Source organism: Mustela lutreola, chromosome 11 (genome assembly GCF_030435805.1).
Source record: "Mustela lutreola isolate mMusLut2 chromosome 11, mMusLut2.pri, whole genome shotgun sequence".
NCBI lineage: Eukaryota > Metazoa > Chordata > Mammalia > Carnivora > Mustelidae > Mustela > Mustela lutreola.
Genome location: NC_081300.1, coordinates 60,908,654 through 60,930,974, shown reverse-complemented (window position 1 = coordinate 60,930,974; position 22,321 = coordinate 60,908,654). Strand labels below are relative to the sequence as shown.

Sequence of the window (22,321 nt, the reverse complement as noted above, 5' to 3'; positions counted from 1 at the left end):
AGTGTGTTCATACCATGGCATCCTACTCCGCAGTAAGAACAAATGAGCTATTGATAACATGCAACAAGTCAGGTGGGTCTCAGAGGACTCATGCTGAGTCAAAAAATCCAGTCTCAAAGGTTATATACTGTATGATTCCATTTTTACAGGATTCTTGAAATGATAAGATTATAGAGATGGAAAACAGATTAATGGGTTAGGGACAGGGTTGGTGGAGAGTGTGACTCTACAGGGGTTGCACGGAGGATCTTTGTGATAATGGAACAGGACTATGTCTTGGTGGTGGTGGTGATTACACAACCTCCACATGTGATCGAATGGCCTAGAACTGTACACACCCACACAGATGGGTACCTGTAAAACAGGAAATTGGAGTATAGTCTGGGTTATCCCAGTGTCATTCCAGGTTTCTGAATTTGGTGCTTCTTGAATGGGGTGCTTGGTGAGGGTACTGTGACAGGCAGCGGGAGGACATGGTGAACATGACCTGGTCCCGGGCTATAGAGCGCGTCACTCTGACAGAAGGCTGCAGGTGGCTGCGAGTGTGGGCGTTGCTGCTGCTGCCCCATGGCCCAAGTGGGTCAATATCTTGCCATATCAGTAGCCTTCTAACAGAGGGTCCCCACTGTAGCCACAGCTGGTCACTTGGGCAGCTCTGCTGTAGACTGCTTAACCCAGGGGACTGGAGGACAGAGCAGAAGTGCGTAGGGAAGGCACTGGAGTAATGTCTTGGAGAAACATGGCACATCTTTCAGGACCATTGCTTATACTCAGAAGAAGGGGAAGGGAGGTGTGGTTGCTTATATGTTAAAAGTACAGATGCATGATGAAGTAGAATTTTTAAGTTCCTGTGCATTTTTAAGACGAAATAGGACTTTTCAAAGAGCTTTGTATTAGATGCTTTTAGGATATTAAGTGAGGGTCATTCATTAAAAATAATTAAGAAGGGTTGGTCTAGTCTAGCCAGCTCATCTTAAAAGAAAACTGGGACTAGTGACCTCTGGTTACCACAGCGTGTGGTGTCTCACTGGAAGCTAATTCTGTTTCTCAAGGAGCAGGTTACTCTTTTTTTTAATAAATCACAGCTGTGTCTGTGGTCACCCTGGTTGGTAGAGCCAGGACAGACACCGGAATCTACATTTTTAGGCCCCTTTAGCCTTCCCTCACTGGCTTTCTTTCCTCTGCCAGAGTTCCAGGTATCTACCGTGAAAAGCTCTGGAGGTGTCTGAGCTCTTTGTTTTTTGCTGAATTAGGTCACTTTTCTAGTCAGTTAACATAATCTTTTCTCCCGTGTTGGTTTCAGAATGGTTTAGTAGTGATTTGTCTTTCGGGACGCCTGGGTGGCTTGGCTGCTTAAGTGTCTGCCTTTGGCTCAGGGTCCTGGAATTGAGCCTGCGTGGGGCTCCCTGCTCACTGGGGAGTCTGCTTTTCCCTCTCCCTCCCCACTGCTCACCCTCTCTCTCTCTCAAATAAATAAAGCCTTAAAAAAAAAAAAGTGATTTGTTATTCTAACAAAATTCTACCATAGTTTAATTTGAATATGAAAATTTTCTGGAATTTATTGTGTCAACAGTGCTTGAACACTTGCCAACCTAAATTGTTTAGGACTCTCTTCTAGGTAAACACTAAAAAGATGGAAGTACAAACTCTTTTTCTCTGTGTTGAATTTATGAGGTGAGACTAATGAATCAATACAGATTTTCTTGATTCTCTGAACCTAAACTGCCGGCTGCTTCTCTTCCCTTTGTTTGCGTAGCTCAAGTTCCATTAGTTGTGTCCCTCAGACACACCGCCTTAAGGTATTTACTCTGTGCTTGGAACACTCTTAACCAAAATAGTCATATGATTGACCTCCTCCAAGTCTTTGCTTGAATGTCACTGTCTCAGTGAGGCCCACCCTGCCCACCCCATTTAGAATTGCAACCTGTCCCACTCCCAACATGACTGTTCCCCTTCACACTACTTCTTCCCCTCATTTGTTACTGTGTAAAATATGATTTACTTGGTAGTTTTGCTTATTGCTATCTCCCTCTCTGAGAAGGTGAGCTCCACAAGGGTATGGTGGGTCCTTAGTAGTACTTAGAACAGTCCTCGAATGGAAATATTTTAATAAATATTTGGTCTACTTTGTTTCTGTGGTATCCCATGGACTTCTGGTTGTAGGGAAAGTACTTTTCCCCCAACTCCCTCTACCTTCCATGTTTTAGGCTCTGTCTTTCCTTAAAGGATGATGAGGTGCTTACTGATAAATTGAAATTTGGTATGTCTCATTTTATACAAACTATTAAAGAGGAAAGATGTCCATGTTCCAAAGTACGTTAATGGATTAATTGATTTTACACATTTTTAAAGGGTACTTCCCAGGTGTGCTTTTCATTGCAGGGACTCTTAGGAATAGATTAAAGATCTATTTTCAGTTTGGAGATGTGTGAAAGCTGGATTTACTCAATTAACATTGTGTCCTAGCAAGTTTAGGAACTGAAAATCTTGATGGACTAAAAGATTGAAATCACAGATAGTCAACCTAGTGTTTGAAAAAGATTGAGCTTTCTGGATGTTTCTAGAACAATACCTGCTTGGTTCGCAAATTGGTGATGATGTGTACCTGGGACATGCTTCTTTGTAACTCTCTGCATTTCTTCCACTGTTTGGTTCTGTCCTCGTCTCTTGACTAAACTGTCAGTGCCTCAGTGTGTTAAGTTATCTTCCTTTTATTGCAGTCTATGTTCCCTAGTGCTGGTAGTTATTTTCTTGGAATCGAATGTGCTTGTTTCAGTCCTCTAGAGAGCTTCATTGAGGTAGCCTATGCCTGGAGCACAGCACACAAGGCTCTTCAGAGTCTGGCCTCAGCATGTTTTGGGACTTCTTCAGGCTTTTTCAGTTTTTGGTCCTTCATGATATACCAGTCCCTTTTACTCCTTTGTGTGTATGTGCTCCTTCTTCATCTTTGTAATGAAGCCTGCCCATCTCCCTCAGCCTCCTCAGGCATCAGTTGGTCACCTTTCTTTCCACAATACATAGTCCAATAAAGGTGGTACTAGGAATTACTACTTAGTAGAATTTTTTTCTTTTTTCTAACTTAAAAAAAATTTTTTTAAGCTCAGTGTGGGGCATGAACTCATGACCCTGAGATGAAGACCTGAGTGAACTGAGATCAGGAGTCGGTTACACAACCAACTGAGCCACCCAGGCACTCCTAGAATTTTTTCTTTTAAAAAGCTTTAAATAAATTGTGTGTTATTTTTATGTTATTGTTGCTGGCTTCTAAAATACATTTGATGATGCATACAATTAAAATTGTATATAAAGTTGTTGAAGGATTTAAATGTGAAGAAGGGATCTTTATGGTGGGGGTTCCCTCAGAGAGGCTGTTTAGAGCATAGTCTAGGTCTTCATGAAAGAGGTTTGTGTGACAGATGAAGATGGAAGTTGTTAGCCAACTTGGACATATCAGACAATGTAGTGTGGGAAATATGTAGTCTCTCTTTTTTTTTTTTTAAGAGAGATTTTATTTATTTATTTGACAGAGATCACAAGTAGGCAGAGAAAGAGGAAGGGAATCAGACTCCCCACTGAGCAGAGAGCCCAATGCGGTGCTCGGTCTCAGGACCCCGGGATCATGACCTGAGCCCACGGCAGAGGCTTTAACCCACTGAGCCACCCAGGCGCCCCAATATGTAGTCTCTTAAGTCATACAACCTAGTTTGAATTTTCTCTTGTGCTTCTCTAGTGTGTATATGGTAATGACTTGATGTTCCGAGTGTCAGTAAAATGAGCATGATAATGTCAACTTCATAGAGTTGTGAAGATTGTTGCAGAAATTTTGCAAGGTGTGTCATACAGTACCTGACACATTCTAGGCACTGCATTCTACAGTGGTTGTAGTTGGTTATGTCATTAATAAAGGAACTATTCACCAAATTGAGTTTTATTTTCAAAAGAAACAATTGAAATGTCAATACTCTGTGTTTACTAAGGTGTGTGTTTCTTCATTATTATGGTAGTGCATGTATGGTGACTTGGATTTTAGTTCTAGCTTTGCTTTTGGCTTGTTGCTTGATTCAAGAGAGAATATTAATATTTATGCCTCAAATATTTAACTTGCAGAGTCAAAGAGGGTCAACATATCTATGAAATGCTTTGCATTCTTACAGGGAGGTAACATATAAAATATAGATATTAGTCTTTGAAAACTTATGGTTTCCCTCTGGTTGAGAACAGAAGAATTAGAGGTGAAAGTCTTTCACTGCTGTACTAATGGAACTGGTCTTCTCCTTGCCCAGTTGATGATAATGATTGTGTATCTCTGCCTTGGTGTAACCTAGGAGGATGGTTATGAGTGTGAATCCTTTTTCCTGTTTGACCTGGAAAACTTTTCAAAAAGGAGATCTTCTTACAATAATGATAAAAGGTGAACCAGTGAAGGAGGTAAGGGGTGATTTAAAAAAAAAAAAAAAAAAAAAAGCTTATTGTGACATTATTGAAAGAGGAAGCTAATCTGTATTGTCAGCTCAGGCCACAACTAGCACGTCATTTCTTGACAGATGAAACCATTTCTCAGAAAACATACTGTTTGAGGGTGGGAGGTGAAGGGAATATTCATCAGAAGTTTGCTCAATGTTTATCCAATTTACAAGCTACAATTCTATTGGATATTGCGTTTCTTCATTCATTTGGTGACAAGAATTAAGAACAGATGTGTCCCCATTTAAAATATATATATATATGTACATATATACATTCTTGATAGTTCAGCTTTTGGTATTACTAGATGTTGAGAAATAAGATTTCCTGTGATTATTTTTGGGTATCTCATGTAGCATAGTTTGAACTGTCTTCATTTTTCTCCCTTTTCTGAATTTTTTTAAAAATAGGAAAGAGGGGGGTGCCTGGGTGGCTCAGTGGGTTAAGCCTCTGCCTTCAGCTCAGGTCATGATCTCAGGGTCCAGGGACAGAGCTCGGTAGGGAGCCTGCTTCCCTTCCTCTCTCTCTGCCTGCCTCTCTGCCTACTAGTGATCTCTGTCTGTCAAATAAATAAATAAAATCTTCCAAAAAAAAAAAAATTAGGAAAGAGGGAGATAACCATATCCTTACTTAGAATGATGGTAAAGTACTGGGGGCTTTGGGACTTAATACTCAGAGCCCAGGGGTTATGGGACTCTTTAATAATCTCATTTCAGAGGTTTCTGGGCAGAATAAACTCTGGCAGAGGAGAAAGCATTTAACTTTCCAGTGTTTGTATGTTTTATTTTTTTATACTAATTCAGAAGTCAGAACTCTGTTTTGAAATGAACACTTCACAGGTTTTGGGCTGACTGATAGTAATAGGGCAGAGAGAAAGGGGACGTTTGACTCCCAGGTTGTGAGGGGACGTGTGTCTGCTCTCACAGATATTTTAAGCCATACATGAAGTGATGATTCCTAATTGGAGACAAGCCATTGTCTGTAATCTTTGCTAGAGAATATAAATCATAAAGTCACAATTTCTCATAAAAAGGCTTTGATAGTTTCACTTCCTGAAATGTACTGTATAGTTACTAAGTTACTATCTTTGTAGATAGTTTTAACATGTTATATTTTAGTTAACACTAGAAACTCTCTTTTTTCCCCTGTGGAATCAGAATGTTAAATATGGTTTAAAGTTTTTATTAATCTTCTTAATAAAGCAGAAGAATTAAAATAAATTTCTGATAATGTGGATGAATTTCAGAGTTTTGTTTCTAATTAGTCGTGAGATGAAAATATAGGTTCAACCAACATCTGTAGCCAGTTCTAAGTAGCTAGAGAGTTTTCCCAAGGAGTACCTTCATTTTTCGGTCTTAATCTGCTGGCAAAATTTAAAAATTTTTTCCTGAGAAAATTCTCAGTGTTCCTTTGCTTTTGTTGACTGTATAAATAAATGTGAAAGGGAAGCAAGCCCACCATTTTGGGGCCAGACTCTGTAGGACCCTGGGTGTCTTTTAAGTAACACTCGGCTCCCTTTGGTCAGTCACTGGGGCTCCAGGAAATGTGTTTGTGCTTTTACCACTGTGTGATTCGGTGTTTTCAATGTATTGGAGTGACTGCTGGTGTAGATTTTAAAGCTAGCGGGAAAATAACTGAATTCTAGTTCAAGGTCCTGAGGGCAAGGGTATAAACTGCCAAAGGTTTTTCTCTGGGGTTCTTTTCTGCAGAACATCGGAGGCCACCTGTAAGATAACTCCATTCCCAGCGCCCTGGAGAGGAACTTTCCTGGTTTTTATGGATTCTTGCTTCTGTTGGGCAAATTGCTTTTCTCACTTGTGCAATAGATAGGATTAACCTTTGGGGTTTGGGTTCTTTCTGTGATTACAACATGAGGAAATACATTCCTTTGGTATTCTATTCTAGTGGAACACGAATTTTAGGGATGGTGTGGCATTCTACAAGGGGACATTCTCCTGCTTTATCAGTGTTATCTAGGAGATATATGGCCTTTGTTTTGCTAATTAGGTAGCTGACCTTTTTACCAGCTCTCGTAATTTAACTGTTAAAGGGTGATTAAGCTGTTAAAAAAAAAGTGTTTAAAAAAAAAAGTGCTTGCTGACATCATCTTTCCGAGAACACTAGTATAAGTGATTTACTATAACAAGATCTTAGTTTTTCCTGTTGGCAAATGACATGTAATATTTACAGAGGTCTTGGGTTCAGTCCAGCAGAAACATCTCAGATAAATTGATGTGTGAAACTGTAGCCATTTACCCTTTTCTTTCAAATGGAGATAATGTAAACAGGTTTTGTTTTAAGTTTAAAAAGTGGGGGGAAAAAGGATATTTAGTATAAATTTCCTTCAGGAAAGCAGTTTAAATTGAAGGTATTCTCCAGAGTTAAAAATCCAATGTGTTCAGTTTATAATTCGGTTACATTCTTCTGCCAGTTGTGTATTTAGGATACTAAGCCAGTGTTAACTGTGTTATTACACATGTACTTTCTCTCCCTGAGAAAACGTCTCCTTTTTCATCAAAATAACAAGGTAAAGTTTTGTAGTCTACATATTTAAATTAGCATAAGTTCTAAATCTGTGAGATTTTTACTTTTTTTAACCATAAAGCATGATTTTTAATGGCTTCATTAAAGTAATACATCTTTCATGTATACTGTAATTGTTGTACATTTTGGAAATTTGTGTTATTTCCCCTTTTGTGTGTTACTGTTAATCCCTGTGTCTGTCTCTGGCTATATGCGTTGGTTTCATTCGCAGAAATGGGAACCTTGGATTTTGAAGGATTTATACCTGTTACTCTAAACGAGGCATCTGAAAGTTATAGTTTCATCTAGTGCTTACTAAGGGGCTAGATATGGACTTGACAGCACTGGGAATTATCATTAAAAAAAAAAAAAAAACTTTGCCAAAAATCTTGAAGTTAAAAAAAAGTTATCTTTTCATTTTAATTTGCATTTCTTTAATAGATTAAATAAATGTTTTTCAAATTTATTAGTCTTTTGTGTATTGTCCTTGTTCACTTTTTAAAAACAGAGGTCTCTCATTTCTTACTGATAGGTAGTCTTCATAACTTAATGCTTTGGTTGTATTTTGGGGTTTTTTTTTATGAGCATTCATGACATTTTCTTAATTTTGAGGCAGGTTTTTAAAAAATTGATGTGTAGTGGACATACAATATTATATTATTTTCAGGTGTACAATATAATGATGCAATGTTTATATGCATTCTGAAATGCTTACTACAATAAGTGTAATTACCATCTGTTGCCATAGAAAAGTTATTAGAATATGATTGACTATATTCCCTATGCTGTACTTTTCATGCAGGGAATTTACTTTTAACCAGAAGTTTGTAACTCTTAATCCCCTTCTCCTGTTTTGCTCATCTTCCCACCCTCCTACTCTCTGACAGCCACTGGTTTTGTTCTCTGGGTTTATGCATCTGTTTTTGTTTTATTTTTTTAGATTCCACATATAAGTGAAGTCATATGGTCTTTTTTTTTTTTTTTTCTGCCTGACTTATTTCAATTGGTGTAATACCCTGTAGGATCATCCATGTTGTTGAAGATGGTGACATTTTTACTCTTAAACGCTAGAAATATATCTAAGCTAGATCTGTTTATCTGTTTGTCCTGTAAAGAATTAGAATATTCCAGGTCGCGTGGCTGGCCCAGTCAGCAGAGCATGCAACTCCTATTAATCTTGGGTTTGTGAATTCCAGCCCCATATTGGGCATGGGGCCTACTTAAAAAAAAGAAGAAGAAAGAAAGAAAAAGAATTAGAATATTCCGTCTGTATTTTAAAATCTTTAACACTTAATTTACACATAATTAAGTACTGAAAATTATTTAAATATAGTTTAATGCAGATCAGTTGAATGAAGAAAATGAACTGTAGCTACCATGGAAATCCAATCTTTTTTTTTGGAGATCCAGTCTTACCTATCTGAGGCCATTTTGGATTTTTTTGTAGGTAGACCTATCAGTTCTTAGGCACCAAGACTCTAAGTGAATCTTTTACTTTTAGGACGGTAGGTGCTTTATTTCTGTTACTATATTTTACTCTTTGGTCAATTTTTCTGTTACAGTAGCTAACCTACTACAAACAAAAGCATTTCCAGTACCACAGTAACAAACAACAAGTTTCATTTTTATACTTCCTTCATAAAAAAGAGAATAATTTAGGACTTGACTCAACTCTCCTCTGATGCTAGTTTATTTTTCTTTGTTTCTTCTATCATTTAAAAAGTACCCAGAACATTACTATTAAAGTAAAAAAGAAGTGAGAAGTTTGAACTGACAATTGCTTATCATTCTCTGTTTCAGATGATCACAGTCGTGTTAAGCTGCAAAATGCTGAAAATGATTATATAAATGCCAGTTTAGTTGATATAGAAGAGGCGCAAAGGAGTTACATCTTAACACAGGCAAGTGATGGGATGTCAAGCAAATGCCTTGCGGTGCAGTTACTGTGGTTGGTCTGCTTCGAAACATAGCTAAAAGGATGTCTTTACTTCTTTTGGAAATGAAATGCCATTTCAGTTTTTTCTGTCATTTTGTAGTAAAATGTAGATATCTCAGTATTTTGCAGGTATGTATGTGAACATGAAATTAAAGTTATTTTTAAAAAGGAAATTTCTTTAATGAATGGCTTACACTAGTTCTTTTAAGGCAAATTATCTTCCTTGCTTTATACTGATACAAAATGTTTGTTAATGTTTTGTTAAGTTCTCTTCACCTAATCTCTATCATAACCAAAAGCCCTTCTCAACCCCTTTCTCTGGCATGCGTTTTCAGAGAATATGAACATGCCTTTGATGATGTCTGGCCTTTGCTCAGAGTGAGGGTAGTAAGACCAGGTGCCCAGAATATTGGCTGGAAGGCCAGAAAGCGTGAGGGTTCCTTGTGGCATTATGCCCAGTTGCTTCTTGGCACATTGGCCACACCCATATTCCAGCACTAGTACTCTTTCATTGTTTGAAAATAGAAATTATTTTGGTTTATCTGCACCAGCTACTCTTTATCAAATGACAAGAGACTTAATGAGTAGTGTTGTTATATCCCCCAGTTAATGATTTTTAAATTCAAAAGATAAGCTATATGTTCATAATATTTGAGTTGAGTCAGAATAACCTGTTATTGAAAGAGACAACAGTTTCATATAGTAAAAAGATATTCTACTGGACGGTTTCTGATTGACAGGAAATGAAAAATAATTACTTCATTTTACTTAAAGTAGGTGCTATATGTTAAAAAAGAGAAAGAGAAACTATTTTAAAAAATGGCAAGAACATAAAATCACAGTTCAAGGAAGAATATAAGGGTAAACAATATACCTGTGAAAAGATACGTAATTTTTCTAGTCATTAAGGAATATCATTTTAAATCAGTGGCCACCTCTCATTTTTTACCAGTGAAAATGGCAGAGATTTAAAAGTTTATAATACTCAGTAGTTAAATATGTACAGACATAAAGATAAATGTGAAGGTGTTTATTGAACTTAGTTTTAATAGCACAGGACCAGAAATAATAGGACAAATAATCTGTGAGGGATTGGCTAAATAAATTACACATACAGCATTAATATTGGTTATTTCTAAGAATTAGGAATAATCAAACTTTATTGTTTTCTGCCTTTTTGTAATATTCGGAGTTTTTCTTGTGAGGATTTATGACATTTTTAATAAACTCGTTTTTTAGAATTTCAGTTTCCCTTCTGTTTGAAAAAAACCTATCCTGTTCAAATATAGGAAAGAATAATTACCCTAGATCCCTCCCCACTTCTTTCTCTCTCTCTCTCTCTCTCTCCCTTTTCCCCCAGTCTTGTATATTTGTTCTTTTTTTCTCATAATCCTAAATTTTTTAGGTCCTTCTCAGGTTTCTGATTTAGGAGTTTATTCCCCCCCTTTCAGTCTACATCTGAGACTTCGACTCACGGAAACTGTGTGTTCAATGTTTGTATCTTAAGAGAATATAGACACTGGATTCACAGCATCTGTACCCAAATCCTGTCCAACTACTTCATTAGGCATTCATTCATCTGACAAAGATTTATTGAGTATCTACTGTGTGGTAGGCATTATTTAAATAAAACGGGCAGTGGGGCACCTGAGTAGCTCAGTCAGTTAAGCATCTGACTCTTGATTTCAGCTCAGGTCCTGATCTCAGGATCCTGAGATCCAGCTCCATGTTGGGGTCCGTGCTGAGCATGGCATCTGCTTGAGATTCTCTTTTTTCCCTCTCCAACTGCCCCACCCCCCCCTCTTAAAATCTTTTAAAAAAATTAAATAGACGTTAAATAAAACCTTGTTAGGAACTTTATTTTACATCATAGTAGGAAATAAAATTAGTAACAGCTAGCAATTTTGTAACCTTATTGTATACTTTGTGTGTTTTGTATAATTTAAGGTTCAAAATAACTCTCTCTGGTAAACACTGGTATTATGCACGAGGAATTATCTAAAGAGACCAGGAACATTAAACAACTTTACCAAGCCCATGCAACAAGTGAGTGAAGCCAGATTTGAAGTCCCTTTGGCTCCATGGGTCATATTCTTAATCATTCAGCTCTCCTACTATAAGATTACTGTGTGACTTTGGACAAGCTACCTAACTCCCCAAGCCTAAGTCTACCTATATTATCTCTGAAACAGTGCTAAGAGAAATTTTTATAGTTCCTGATACTGTGGTAAGCCCTCCATGGATTATTTGTTGTGGCATGTGTTACTGCTTTTTATTAGTAGTAGTAATAGTAGTAGTAATAGTCCTCTTATAAAATATTGTAAATCCCATCGTAATAAAGAAAAATGCTTACAAATTGTGTTTAAGTGCCCTGTATCTATTGGACTGTGCTGTGTGTCCTGATAGAGTTCCCGCATTTAGAGCTGGAGGACTCGGAAGGCTGTCTTTAGCTTTTTTATTCTTTCCTGAATTTTCCCCCTATATATTCCAGGTCTTCACTGGATATTTTTATCCAGATGACTCATTTACATCACAAATTCTGTATTTTCTACATCTAACTCTTCTTTTTCTTTTTCTTTCTTTTTTTCTTTTTTTAAACCAAGCCAGCTCCCTTCCTGTTTTTCACACATAGGTGAAAGCTATGCTCACCTTCTACCAAATCCTAATGCAATTGCTTTTTAATTTATTTCCTTGCTACCAGTCCCTCCCTTCCTAACCTGTCTTTTTAGCAGTGCCTCCAGAGTTATTTTTGTAACATACAAATCTGATCATATCACTTTACTTCTTAAAAAGTTTGGTGACTGTTTCCTGCATTCGACCCTCCACACTCTACAGGTGCGGTTTCCTACTGCATACTTACCTATACTTTGCCCTCATTGATTCCTTTTCTCTCCCAAATGTACCCTATACTTGCACGTGCCTTGTCTTATTCTTGGAATGGACCCTGGCTTGCTCCCTGTCCTTCTATGATGCCTCCCAGTATTAGTTCTTCCTCATTTTTAAGGCTCTATTGTACCGTCCTCCCTACTTGGGAAGATCTGATGGTTTACCCCTCGCTCTGGTGGTGCTTGATATGTTTCAGTTAGTAGAACAAGGACTTCTCCTTGCCTCTTAGAAAGCTCTTTGAAGGCTGGGGATATTTTATAGGACACAAAACTAGAGATGCTAAATGTTTGTTAAAACCTTAGCTATTCTAATTGTCGTTTGTTGCTTCTTTTTGTCACCTTTTTCCTCTGAAAAAAAAAATTTTTTTTAAAGATTTTATTTATTTGACAGAGAGAGACACAGTGAGAGAGCTAACACAGGCAGGGGGAGTGGGAGAGGGAGAAGCCGGCTTCCCATCTGCTTCAGGGAGCCTGCTGCGGGGCTCGATCCCAGGACCCTGGAACCATGACCTAAGCTAAGGACAGATGCTTAATTGATCGAGCCACCCAGGCACTGGTCCTCTGAATTTTTAAAATAAAAAAAAATTTATATATACACACACACACACACATATATAATCATTCCTTGCTGTAAATCTCCACTTCACAACAAACAATAAAAACTGTTAGTATTGCTTGTAGGTGGAAGAGCTGAGAAATAACCCACACTACGACCTTAGAACCACTGACAGAATGTGTTTTGTGTTTCCATATGTATACACACTAATGAGTGATTTCTCTGCTGAATGGATAGATCCATTTTTCTAAATGAAAGAAAAGGCATTCATTTTAACTGGTGATTTTCTCACTTCATTTTGTTTTAGAAGTAGATCAAGTAATAGATAATATCCATTGAGTGAGGAGAACAGGATCTTCAAATATTTGGTTGTCGTTACTCAGGATTCTGAGTGGATTTCTGGCCTTTTTATAATTTAGAAGCTTGGAGTTTATAATTTAAATAATATTAATAAGGAATCTGCTATAAACCAGGGAATACAACTGCGTAAAAGATACTTTCAGCCTCAAACCACGTGAATCACCTTGTTTGTCATGGGAAGCTGAAGTTCCAGGAGACCTGGCCTCCAGCCCCTGAAGCTGCCCCTCCCCTGCCCTGTGAGGAGAGTGCTTGCTGACTTGGCCGTTAGTTGCGGAGAACCTCATTCATTTTCACCTGTAAAATAACTTATAATTTGACTCTGGCCTTTTCATCTCTTATTTGCCCTTTCTTCTGCCCTGTGCTCTCATTAAGTAAAATGTGAGGATAATTGGATTTGACCCTCCCCCCCATAATATGAACCATTGCCTCTTTTAAGTCTTCTATTGAGGTCGCACATGCTGTGGTTTTGTAGATTAACAGCTACAGGCACTTTGAAATTTCCGCTTTTTCTGGAAATCTTTTTCTGGTTCACTTGGGGTGGTTGGTTGGCCAGTGATGGCACAGATTTCCTGTTTTGTAGGACTGCCATGATCCATGGCAGGCAAGGCCTCTCTTCCTGCTGTGAAAGCTGAAAGGGACAGAAATTTTCTTTGCAGCTAGAACATGACCAGTCAGATATTCCTGCCCATATTTTGACTCTGGTTTGTTGAAAGGTTATGCATGACTGCTATAGCCATCTTCGTATGGCGATGCCAGCAAAGGGAAGTGGTGGTAGTGCCAGGGTCAGGAGCATTGTCCCAGGCAGACTCCTTTGAGCAGAATCTTGCCTTGACATTGGTTCCCACGGAAGCCTGGCTTTCCAGCCCTCAACTCTGAAAGTCAGCTGATAACCTAAAAAATTCATTTTTGGCCTAAGTCAATAAAAGTCAGTTTTGATCATTTATAAGCAACTAGTATGGACTGACTTTTTAACTCGAGTGGATTTAAAGTCATGATTTACTTACTATGATTCAGTACATTGTTCTTAAACCAGAAGCATACTTGGAAGGAATTTTCCTTGAACCTTGTTCCATCTCCTTTCTCTTACCTCCTTTTTCTTCTCTGTTCTTACAGGGTCCACTTCCTAATACAGGTTGCCATTTCTGGCTCATGGTTTGGCAGCAAAAAACCAAAGCAGTTGTCATGCTAAACCGAGTTGTGGAGAAGGAATCGGTGAGTAATACTTAATATTTACAAATTAGTGTACTGCCTGTATCATTAGCTCATAAATGTTTTCATATTTCCTTTGGGATATTCATTAATTTATTGGTTTTGGCCTTGAATTGCTAAAGGCTCTGGTCAGGGTATCCCTGACCAGAAGTAGTGTATCCTTTTCCTTTCTTGCCTTAAGTATTTAAATAATAGTTGTACAACACTACTCTCCAAGATGTGAATATAGTGAAACAGACATTGATCAGTGGGGACATAGGTCTTTGGAATCCCTAGGCTTTATTAGAATTTCTATAATTTATTATCATCAAAATCTTGAAAATTTTGTAAAAGATTTGAGTGACAGGTTTTTGTTAACGTATATGAATGTTTATTGACTCTTAGGTCATGAGACCATAAGTTTGGGAATGTATAAATTTATTGAAACTTGAGGTACTGTCTAAACACAGAGCTAATTAGTTAAATCTTTTAACTTTTGCACTTTTAGGTTCTTTTGTCAAAGAAACAAATTGGAAAGTATTGTCAGTAAGGGCTCTTCAAGCCTAAGATCTTCAGATTCCTGATTCTTACTTTTATCTAAATTAATATTTGGTGGCTTTCGATGGTGGTACAAATTATTCTACTCTCTTTCTAATCCTGAGTGGCATTCACATACCAGAATGTCTAGCAGTGTTAGCATAGTTGTTTACAGTGGCTTTTTCATGGCTTCCAGTGTGACTTAAAAATTAAGTGATGATGACATTGTTTGAACAATATGAGCAGCATTGCAAAGTAGATGATTTGTAAGTTTCATCTCTCCTTTTGGTGTATAATTACTATATTCATAAGACTGCCACTAGAAATTAGAGATGATATTTATGGTGGTTGGGACTAGATGCTTCATAAGATTCAAGTTTAATAATTCTGGGTAAGATTATTTCATGGGTGATACTGCTTTGTTTATGAAGAGGCCCCTAATGTCTGATTATCTTTCTTTTTATGCTGTTAGCAGACATTGCTGGTCAGTGCTTAGTTCCTTATTTAGTTAAGGGTCACAAAATAGTGATATTCCAATTTTATCATTCCCTCTTAAATTTTTGTTGGAATACTTCTATAGAAAGAAACTTTCGAAGTGCCTAGGGGCAGAGTCAGTTAAGCGCCTGACTCTTGCTTTAGGCTTATGTTGTGATCTCAGGGTTTGGGGATCAAGCCCCATGCTGGGCTCTGTGCTCAGCACAGAGTCCGCTTAAGTTTCTCTCTCCCTCTTCCTCTCCCTCCCCTGCCCCCCTTCTCTAATTTAAAAAAAAAAAGAAGAAGAAAGAAAGAAACTTTCCTTCTAGTTAGTTGACCACTTTTATATAGGAAAGCAGTTTTCAAAATAGTTGATTCCCTAGTGTCTCAACAGGTGACCAGTTAGATTTTTTTGGTGTGGGGACAGGGGCAGGAAGGATCAGTTATTACGAACTCCTAGATTTAATCATATATGATGTACTTTACTCCATTGCAGTTATTATGTGTCTTAGTAGTTGAATTATTTCTCTGTTAGCTAGCAGGAATCTCTGCAAGTTGGGCTCTGAGTCAGAAATCTAAGAGATAAAACCAAAGAGTCTTTAATAATTTTCTTACTGTCTGGAATGACTCCTTAACCTCTTCTTCATAGAATCAACCATTTCTCTAAGGTTTCTTTTATTGGACAATGGTATTTCAAGATGACAATAAAAATAGGAATGTTTACTGATGCTGGGTTGATCATTGTTTTTAGAGCTTTTTAGTGAACAGAGCTAAAGAAAATATGTGTTTGTGTGTTAGATAACATGCTTCAAGGGTTCATACTGATACTTCAATTCAAATTTAGAGTGGTAGTGGGATGGCTTAACACTTTTGATCTTGTATCTGTTGCCTCCTTTTTCCATACCATGAATCCAGCTTCTCAAAGACACAACGGATAAAGAATATTTTATAATGACTCATTTACTTTTTCCCATGTTAAATACCAAAAATACTCATAATAAGAGTATCAACTCCGTCACCAAAATAATTACTGAATAAGTTCTGAATTTTTTGTGTTTTTTGTGTTCTGTTTTTAAGTTGTACTTTACCTACATTGTCAAAGTATATAACATCCTACCTATACTGTGGTCTCTGTCTTATATCCCTTGTAAAATCTTTTTTCTACATATAAATATATATTTAATTTACACTGTTGGTCTTACTGATGATTCTCCAGTCGTTCTGTAGGTAGCTCACTCTGTAGTGCATACTAAAGAGGGGACTCATGAGCATTATAGTTCCTGATTTCTTACCTGTCGATGAGAGTTTACTGTGTTGTCCTAATGCTTAAAAGTCACTTTGGCAGGATATAAAATCTTGGCTCACATTTGCTTTTCTTTGAGCAACTTAAATACATTACTCCCATTTCCTTTTGGCATTACAGATTACTGACAAAGTCAATTGGATATCTGATTTTATTTCCTTTGTAAGTCATGTGTTCTTTTTTATCTAGGTTACCCCAAAAGCTTTTTTTTTTTTCTCCTTCAAATCCCGTTAATTTTACCAAAATATGTCTTAAGTGTTGGTTATTCTGGGTCAGTTTTTCCAGATGCATAGTATGTTCTTTAAATTGTATTCATTTTACTTGTTAGTATTTACTCTTTGCTTGCTTTAGTGTTCTTCTTTGGGTCCTCCTGTGATACACTAGATTTTCTTTGCTTATTTTTATATTTGTCACTTTCTCTTAACTCCTGTCTTTCACTCCATTTCTTTTTTATTTAAGAAATGTCTTCCTTTTCCTTTTCTTTTTTTCCTAGGACATTATCTGATGTGCTTATTCATGCCTCTGTTCCTTTTAGTTTAGTCTTTCTGAAATGATGTGTTCTTTGATTCCTGATTTTTTTTCTGTTTCCTATCACTGCATTCCTGAGTTGTTCTCACTTATGCTCTTTCACTTCTTGGATCATATTTAAAATGTCTTTTAGCACCCTTGGAAGTATCAGCTTATAGTAATTATTTGTTTGGAGGTGGTGTTACTGTTTGGAATTTAGAAAAGAAGAAATTACCATATTTTATAAGGATATTTTTGTGGGTTTTTTTTCCCCCTAATAAAGGCTCTTTATCTCACCTTGCCACATAATTTGGCTTTTGGGAAGATGCTTTTATCGTTACAAATAGGAATTCCATATTAGTAGCTTTGCCAAAGTATACTAACTCTAGATAAAGAGGGCTTATCTTCTTATTCTTTTTTTAAAGATCCTATTTATTAGAGAGAGGGAGAGAGCATAATCAAGAGGAAGGGAATAGGGAGAGAGATAAGCATGCTCCCTGCTGAGTGGGAGCCCTGAGACGGGGCTCTTTTCCAGGACCCTGAGATCATGACCCGAGCCAAAGTCCAATACTTAACTGACTGAGCCACCCAGGCACCCCTAAGGAGACTTACATTCTGATTCATTCCCCTGACTTAATTTTGTTATTTCTAGGTAAGTAGTATTTGGTAGCAGATTCATAGGTATTTGTAGAAAATACTTATAAAATAAAACCTTTTCAATACTGTTTGAAGAAAAGATTCTTTCAATAGGTTGATAATTTTAGAAATGTAAAGTGAATGCCAGTATGATGTTAAAATATAGGTTATCATGCTTTAGAACTGACAGATTCACTTTTATGAATGTATCTGTTGATGGCTTTTTTTTACTATAAGTTATAGTAACTTATAGTACAGATCTGCTTTTATAAAATGCCAATCTTATTAAAATACATTGATCATCAAATATAGTACAGTTGTTCATAGATTTGGGTACTTGAAAAAAATGTAACATGTATGTGGGTGGTTTGTCTTCCATTCCCAGCTTTTTAAGAGTTACATAATGTCTATGAACTAATATCTACATATCCTTAAATTTAGGTTAAATGTGCACAATACTGGCCGACAAAAGATGATCGAGAGATGCTGTTTAAAGAAACAGGATTCAGTGTGAAGTTCTTGTCAGAAGATGTGAAGTCATATTATACAGTACATCTACTGCAGTTAGAAAATATCAATGTAAGACTCTTCATGCCCAAAAGATTGGACCTTATATTGCTGGTTTTCAGAATTATTTTTTTGTGATTAGATTTGAAGTTTGGGGCTATACATACACTTTGATAGTATCTAAAATAGTATATAGTCATAACCGTAGGGTTTACATTGTGTTTCCTGCATGTGGTAGCTCTCTGAGGACCCTTGAGAGAAAACCTTAGAAACAAAGGATTTTGAAGTTCAGGTTGATATATGAGGATTGAAGATAGGATGAAGAGAGAGAGCTTTACAATCAAGCTAACCTGGATTCAGATCCTGGATTTGAATTTTGAATTGGATTCAAAACCTGGATTCAAATCTTTTGTTTAGTAGAAATGTCCCTGGACCCTGTTGCTCAACATCCCTCACCCTTTCCTTATCTGTAAAGCTGACACTGTAATAGTGCCCTCTCAGGGCTGTCCCGGAGATCAAAGGAAGATGTGTACGCAAGCCACCTAATGTAGAATAGGTGCCCAGGAAACATGGCAGCACTTGGTGCTTCTGAGAGTGGCAGGCAAGTCAAGAAAATCACTTAGTGGAATGTTGTTAATTCAGATGATTGACCACAGAGAAATTTGTCCTTCCTGAATTTTGGAAAATGGTGAAATAAATTTAGCATATGGTCCCAAGAACATTTATTGGGATCTTTTCCAGAAATATGAGAATTGTTCCTGCTTACTTGGTTGAGCTACACGTACATGGTGGATTATGAACCAGCTGTTGTCAAGTTATGGATTAAGGCATTTCTCCCCCTTTTACCACCTACATGTCTTCTTTGTGTTGTAATCAGGATAACTGGAAAATATAATATGCTCTTAGGAGGTAGGAAAACTAGAAAATAGGAAAATGTTTGTTTGCCAAAAAATGATTTCAGGAATGTATCTAATCTGTATAGTGAGATACTGTTTTAATTAACCATTAACTGAATGAAATGATTAACATGGGATCATTGACCAAAAAAAGTTTTATAGGAGGGGCTATATAAAGTGCATACACACACACACACTTTTAGAGATGAAGAAAAACATTTTATGGTTGATCTCTTGGAATGCCTCTGTTTTTGCGGCATACTATAAGGACAGGTGCACAGTGTTGAGGGCTGAGGCCCAGTTTCCCATGACATCCATAACTAAGCTTTTTATGCGATCTCTTAGGTTATCTAAGGAGTCTTAAGGTTGGGAATTACAAGACTTAAATTTATTTATAAATTTCTCTTATTGTAGTTTTTTGTACCAACTGTTCCATTTACATATGTCTTAAGCTGCCCTGACCTACATCAGCAACTGTTTGACACTAGCCTGTGCAGTACTCATTCCCAGAAACGGAATGCTTTTCTATAAACTTCCCATGGTTCTTCGAATCATCTTCTCTTGGTATTTATCCCAGGTACCTCCTCTGCTTCTGGCATGAAAACTTACTTGAATGGAGAAGGTCATAGATGTTTTTCCCTGTTTCTGACACCTATCCTAATTAAGAGTTGATAATAGCTTCATAATAAAATGAGTTTTGTCTCTTGTTTATCATTTTGCCAAGCACTTTTACATATATATGATTTGACCCCCAGTCTTCCTATAATGTCATAGAGTAAATATTTTTAATATTTCCATATTTTCAGTATTTTTAAAAAACCTATAATCCGTTCAGATTATAAGATTTTTCCTGTAAATAGATTACTCAGCTAATAAGTGACAGGCCAGAACTCAAATCCAGATCTCTTGACTTGGAATGACATGGAGCTAAGTCTTTTGAAAACATGCTAATTGTCCTAGTAAAGGAAGACTCTTGGTTCTAAAGCATCTTTCTGTGAACTGGCCAACCACTATTTCAGTTGTTAGTGTCTGAGTGATTTCTTATTGGCCTGGGTTCAGAATCCACCATAATTAATAGCAACAGTATGCTTACATTCTACCTTACAATCTTTATTAAGAACTAGGGATGTTAGAAGAACAAAGTAGCATTTCAGCATGAGAAGCAGAATTGCATTTGGTTAAGTATTTCCACTCTGGATCCAGAATGCCTGAGTTGAAATCCCCAGTGTATGCCTCCTGGCTGTGTGGCTGGTCCCACTATTTACCCTCGTGCATCAATTTCTCATCTACAGAATGAGGATAAGGACCATGTGCCTCAGAGGGTTGCTATAAGGATCAAGGGAATTAATGCTATAACAGGCCTAAGACTCCATGCAGAATTAACGATTAGTAGCTTTAGTTGTGTGCATCTGTTTCCTTTGTCCTATCAGTGAATTGGGAAGGACTACAGGAGCAAGGGCAGTCGAGAAGAATAAGTTGAGGGAGAAAGAAATACCAAACAAGTGAGAATGGTGATGCTGCAGCTGGGGAGAGGTCACCAACCTCACCCTGAGCTGCAGAGAACCAGTCTGCTGCTAAAGGAGTGTGACTTGTATGTATTAACGGGTCTGGGGCCAAAGCAGTGGGTCTGTGTGGTCCCTGCTCTTTGAATGAAGAGACTCCATCTCTGCTTTTGAAGTGGCCCTGTGGCTTCAGCTACGGGGAAGGTTTTGCAGGGCTTTTAAAAATGTAAGGTCATCTTGAGTGCTTATTTGTCTTTCAGGATTTTCTTTTTAGTTGCCCTTCACTATTTTCCATAATATTGTTGGCTGGCTTTATGTTTATCAAGTTCCAGGAATACTATTGTAATGCTGGCCGCCTTCTGTTTCTCTGTCCCTGTAGATTTGCCCAGAACAGGATGAGTGCCTAATTATTATCATGCTCGTCTGGGATTTGATTCAAAATAGTCTGAACAGTTTATCCCACCTGGAATGTCATCCTCTCTTCTCTGCCTATTTATATCCTGCATGCCCTTCGGGACCACCTTGTGGCCCATTTCTTGGTTAGGGCTTTCTTCGTTTATCTGTGACGCATTCCTTCCTAATAGCTGTAATCTTTAACACTTCTCTCCATAATTTAAATCTTACCATTTTACTGGCTTATTTGGTACTTTGTACTTTGACTCCATAACAAGGTGTTCAGCTCCCTGTGGATCGAGTCCTTACCTGTTACCTTCGTGCTTCCCTCTGCCATTGCACCGATTGAAAACACATTCTAAAACACAGGCGTGATCCTTCCACTTTGCTCTAAAAAACCCTTTCTGTGGCCAATGCAGAAGTCCAGGACTGGGCCCAGACTGGTCCTTCCTCCTTGTCTAGATACTCAGTGTTTGTTCTTGCTAACGGCCCTACACTTCTCAAAAAGGCTGAGCCCTGGGGGCTCACACCTCCATGTATTGCTTTTCTCCCTCAGAATGCAAGCCCCATGCCTACCTGTTTCTGTCACTCTCCTCTCCTCCTGATCTGATGAGTTCATCTTTCAGAATGAATTACAGTAACTAAATATTTAATACAGACTGTATAATGATCCTGGCAAAAACTGATGAGGGATTGAACTAAGGCACTTATGGTGAGCTACAGATCTCATATAAATTTGTATTTAGGAGATAGAGTTCACAAACTTTGCTACTCCTTGGTGTAGAGGAAATAATAAGTTAAATAGTTGAAAATGTGGAGAGGTTTACGATTGGAGCTTATTAGGGGCTACAATAGAGACAATTCGTGTAATTGCTTCAGAAAAGGTATCTGTTAAGTATTTACCATATGCAGGCATAGGTTGGGCACTTCACATTCACGGTTTCATTTATTCCTCATTAATGCCTCAATAATGTTTGAGAAATACTCCTTTCGTTTATGCCTTGTAAGGTAAGTACTGTTTTTACAGATGACAAAATTGGGCTTATGATGAAAGTCTTGGAAACATAATCTTGGTATTTCTGTAAATGCCCAAAGTGTGAAAATAATTGGGCCTAGGACCAAAGAGCCTTGTAGATTTCTTTGTAATAATTAGAAAATTTATAATCTTATCTGTCTGTATAAAATAGTAGTTAACTTGAATTTGAATGGCTTTAGGTAGCATACACTTAAATTGCCATAAGCCTGGCTGTCACCCCTAGTCTTACACCTACTCAGTTCCTAGCTTATTTTCCTGGCCTCCATATATAATGAATTAGATATCCTTATTCAAGAATAGAATTCTCCTTCAAAATATCTAAGTAACATTTTGCCTTAAAAAGAAGAGTGAACCACTGACATTTTATGCATAGAGTGGTGTGCATAAGGCAGTGTTTACAGAGAAGATTTGGCAGGCATGTGCAGATGGGGACTGCCATGTAATTGCAGATGCAACCAGGTGTCCATGGGGTGTGAGGTCAGCATTGAGAGGGGATGGAGAGGCCAGTTGGGTGTCACAGGAGGACTGATGGGACTTGATGACCTGGGAGAAGGAAAGTGGGCTTCCACCAGTTTTGAAATAGGGAGTTTGTCAAAAATTGCAAAGGCTACATGTAGA

General features: G+C 37.5%; 1 protein-coding gene across 5 annotated transcripts in view; it reads left to right on the top strand.

Annotated features, from left to right (window-relative positions):
* PTPN2 (protein tyrosine phosphatase non-receptor type 2) overlaps window positions 1–22,321 on the top strand; it is an 86,215-nt gene that overhangs the window by 33,398 nt on the left and 30,496 nt on the right. For 4 of the 5 annotated variants that reach the window (XM_059138759.1, XM_059138761.1, XM_059138758.1 and 1 more), the window contains 3 exons: window positions 8,788–8,888; window positions 13,838–13,936; window positions 17,811–17,948. In XM_059138759.1, coding sequence (XP_058994742.1) covers window positions 8,788–8,888; window positions 13,838–13,936; window positions 17,811–17,948 — 338 coding nt within the window. The remainder of the gene's footprint in view (window positions 1–8,787; window positions 8,889–13,837; window positions 13,937–17,810; window positions 17,949–22,321) is intronic. The other variant, XM_059138760.1, reaches the window with a different exon arrangement.